This window comes from Limulus polyphemus, unplaced genomic scaffold, assembly GCF_000517525.1.
Source record: "Limulus polyphemus unplaced genomic scaffold, Limulus_polyphemus-2.1.2 Scaffold43, whole genome shotgun sequence".
In the NCBI taxonomy this organism is placed as follows: domain Eukaryota; kingdom Metazoa; phylum Arthropoda; class Merostomata; order Xiphosura; family Limulidae; genus Limulus; species Limulus polyphemus.
In genome coordinates this window covers 150351-154208 of record NW_013665653.1, presented here as the reverse complement: position 1 = coordinate 154208, position 3858 = coordinate 150351, and the positions used below count along the sequence as shown (strand labels likewise).

The window sequence follows — 3858 nt, the reverse complement described above, 5'->3', positions numbered from 1 at the left end:
GGCTGGTATGTTAACCGGAAGATGACCTAAGCAGATCGAAACGTTGTTCTTATACTTTATTTTAATTAAAGTTTTTAATTCCCATACCAGCCGTCTCTGCTATACATTTTCAGTAAATTATATTCTTTTTCACATGAATCCTGAGCTTTTTGAACTCACGCATGGTTAGAACTAGGTGATTTAGTACGGGAAATTCCTGCAGTTTTTCAACAAACAGCCGTGATTTGTTGAACAAATATTGTCAAAGAGATTAGCGTGTGAGGAGAAAGTTAATACCTATTAGAAAATCTACCGGCAACACTGATTGACAGTTAGCCACAAAAATAAACATCATTTGGAAAGCCTAGAAGGAAAATTTGTGGCGAAACAAAAAATAGACTACAAAATCCATAAAAGTACACGACAATGAACTGATGTAGCCAGGACTTTGAAAATAAGCCCAATCTTCCACCATGCTTCATTTCTGATCACGTTAACATTAAATAACCTTAATTCAGTCACTTGTAATCATGTATTTAGGTTTTGCTCAGCTGAATAAATAATATTTAATTGGCCGTGCACCTTTTGTTATATTTTTAATTTCCATCATAATGGAAGAGAACTGAAAACAAGTCCAAAATTCAACAAGAAGCGACAAGCGGCAAAATATAATAACAAACGACCACGAGAAAGGACCAGCCCAATTGCGCGGTTTTTAATCAGAACTCACACAGATGCATGCAGTTTTATTGTCATCAACAATCCTTCCATTCTTTTTTCCCCGATCCTTGTTGTATTTTCTCTATACTTCTCTAATTTCTCTAGTGGCATAATGCTCTTTCATGGCTTGCTCTCAAAATGGCGATTTGCACAGCTTAATTGGAATATAGAATATGTCAATTTGGCGGGCTAGAAAGTTCACGATTGTGGGTGTTTTGTATTTTGAAGAGAAGTAGGGTTAGGATTATTCTAAAATTTTAATAATGTGAAGGCTAATTATTGACCCATTCAATCACCGAAAACATCTTACAACAATTTTAATGTGTGTTGAAGTCAGCTATTACAAAAAAAAGTAACCCCAAAATAAAACAAGCCCCCCAAAAATCGCAACCCACGACTCGGCGATCACCAAATGCTGATCTCAAAACAACTATTTTAGGATGTGACAATTTCTTTTTGTTGTCGCAAAAGTGTTTTGGAACTGGAAGATCAATATTTCTATTGATTATATATAATATATGTTCATGAAACATATCGCCAATTTTGCGACCAGTCTCACCAATGTACAGTAGGTTGCAAAGATTGCAAATAATACAGTAAATGACGGATTTTGATACGCAAGTAAAATGCTTGTTAATGTGAAAATTACTCTTTGAACCAACAGTTAAAATTCCGTTGTCCATGTACTTGCATGTTACAGAGCCTGGTCTGTTATAAGGGAAGGAGCCGGGGAAGTATCAGAGTGAATGTAGTTATTAAAGTTAACTGGAACAAGTGTATCTCGAGGACGAGGGTTATGGATATAAGCATTTACAAGTTTTGAAATGAACTTTTGTATAAGGTTAGTATTAGTCTGTTGGATATTAAAATTGTCTATTATTATTTTAGAAAATTTGGGGAGGGATTTGGGAATCACTAAAGTAAGTTTATGTTGGTTATTGTTCGGATAATTGTTCAATGTATGTACAGGGTAACCACGCGAAATAAATGAATTTGTTAAATCTTCTGATTTAGAAATAAAGTCACCAGGATTACTGCAAATACATCGTAAACGTAAAACTGAGGACAGGAACACAAAGAGAAAGAGGTGACGACAAGAATCAAAACGAATGTGAATCTGTAGGTTTATAAGAAACAAAAGCTGTCCATATCAAGAAGGAGAGGTTATTTTTGGAAACATGAAACCTAAAACTTAGGAAAAGATGGCATTGTGAAAATAAAATCTGTAACTCGCATTACTCAAGAAATATTAAAAAAGTAGACCTGCATTACTCACAAAATATCAAAAAGTATTCCTGCATTACTCTCAAAATATATATGAAAATAATGAGGACTAACTATAGTCTCTTAATACTCGCAATTTTTTTAAAGACTTATAGAGTATCCTTCAGTTATGTAAGTGTGTGTGTATTTGTTACTTACCTTGAAACATCCAGTTTTAAATTATGTTTCTCAGAAGTATCTTTGGATTAACCTGAATATTAATCAATGAAAATATTGAGAGATTAAATCATATTTACACCAAGATACATAAACAGAGTAGTCCAAAAGTTAGTTATCGTCTTTCACCCTTAAATCTTTTTTTGTGTGGCTAATACTTGCATGATCAAAACTGATTGATCCCTTCTCAGATTGTGTATCATGCTAATGCATTGTTCATACATGTTCGTATAGTTAAAACACGAAAAATAAGAATAATTTGCACACTAATCTGGGGGAACAAACTTTTGGGTCACTCTGTACAAAGTATAACAAAGTGTTATATTATTATTTCTAAACGAAGACCCACAAGATGTTTAACCATAGTAAATCAAATGTTAACAAAAATACCTTATACAATCTCAAAATCTATAAACCAATAACAAAACTGCTTGAACTTGGATCGATTACATACCAGTTCAACCAGATTTGCTAACCTAAGGGTACATAATTAGCTGAATATACTTAGATTTGGTGAACTCCATAACTGTTTGTACTTTATTGTTGCTCGTTTTCCTAAACTTGAATTTTAACACAATTTTGTGTTTTTCCAAGGTCATCCTCAAAGTATTGTAAACGTTCAGCCTTTGTTCACCATCCTCATCGCCGTTGTTGTTACTCTCGTCCTCATTGTTGTCGTCGTGGTAATAGTCTTGAAAGTAAAGCGCAAAAGAACGCTATCCAGAGGTAAAGTTGTTGGTATATAAGTTGAGGCGATCTGACTTCAAGATTCTAAGGAAATGTTGGCTTAATAACTGAAATACCGAGTATAACTTTAAACACTGTTTAGACACATCAGGTCTATAAGTATAGAGACATACGTGTGTGTGTGTGAAATTTATTTCTAGATTTTCTGAAACTCGTGTCCATTTAGGGTTTAAATTTTAAATGGTGTCAGAAAATGTAAAGAGTCTATGTAGACCGACATATTTTAATACAAACATTGTTCTGATGTACAACTTCTACAGCTTTCCTACTTTTTCTAGTAATAGAACAATTTACTCTAATTATAAATACACCTGAAACTTATTTGCTACATTTTAGATAATGTAGCTGAGCTATTGCTACATTGTCTTTATAATTTTGTGCATATTTTTCTGTCCTTTAATGAAAGTCGCCAATTTAGCGTCATGTAAAAGTAAGACGTTCGATATAAAACTTCTTGATTTTGCCGTGTTAAAAGATATTAATATAATTAACCTTATTTATTTATTTCAATATTTTGTATTAAGAAATTTATTTTTTAAATTCACACCACCATAGAAAGTCAGATGATGTAATCCAGAAATTACGAACACAGACTAAGTTTACTTATATACTTGTTAAATTTAGCTAATATTATTTCCCTACTTCCTTTTTTTCCTTTAGCAGCTCAGACTGACCAGACAGATGAAGATAAGTACGTATTTCTGGTCATGTATTACATATATAACTTGTTCTAAGGAATTAATAGACTAAAAACTGTGACACAATTCTAATTTAAATAATTAAAAGCACGAGGATAACACCAAGTATCTTTAAATGTTGTTGTAACTGCTGCCATACATATTCATAAATCTTGACGCTGTGAAAATAATTTATCAACTAAATGTTCAGCAGTTTAAGTAAATTCGTTATTCTATAATTTATCAACTAAATTTGATGACGAGGAACCCACTTTGAGACTAATAATGGCTGGAG

At 32.6% G+C, this 3858-nt stretch overlaps 1 protein-coding gene across 5 annotated transcripts in view; it reads left to right on the top strand.

Moving 5' to 3' along the window:
• LOC106462097 (hemicentin-1-like) overlaps positions 1–3858 on the top strand; it is a 358751-nt gene that overhangs the window by 342538 nt on the left and 12355 nt on the right. For 4 of the 5 annotated variants that reach the window (XM_022389438.1, XM_022389431.1, XM_022389445.1 and 1 more), the window contains exons 9-10: positions 2734–2865; positions 3547–3577. In XM_022389438.1, the coding sequence (XP_022245146.1) occupies positions 2734–2865; positions 3547–3577 (163 nt within the window). The remainder of the gene's footprint in view (positions 1–2733; positions 2866–3546; positions 3578–3858) is intronic. The other variant, XM_022389426.1, reaches the window with a different exon arrangement.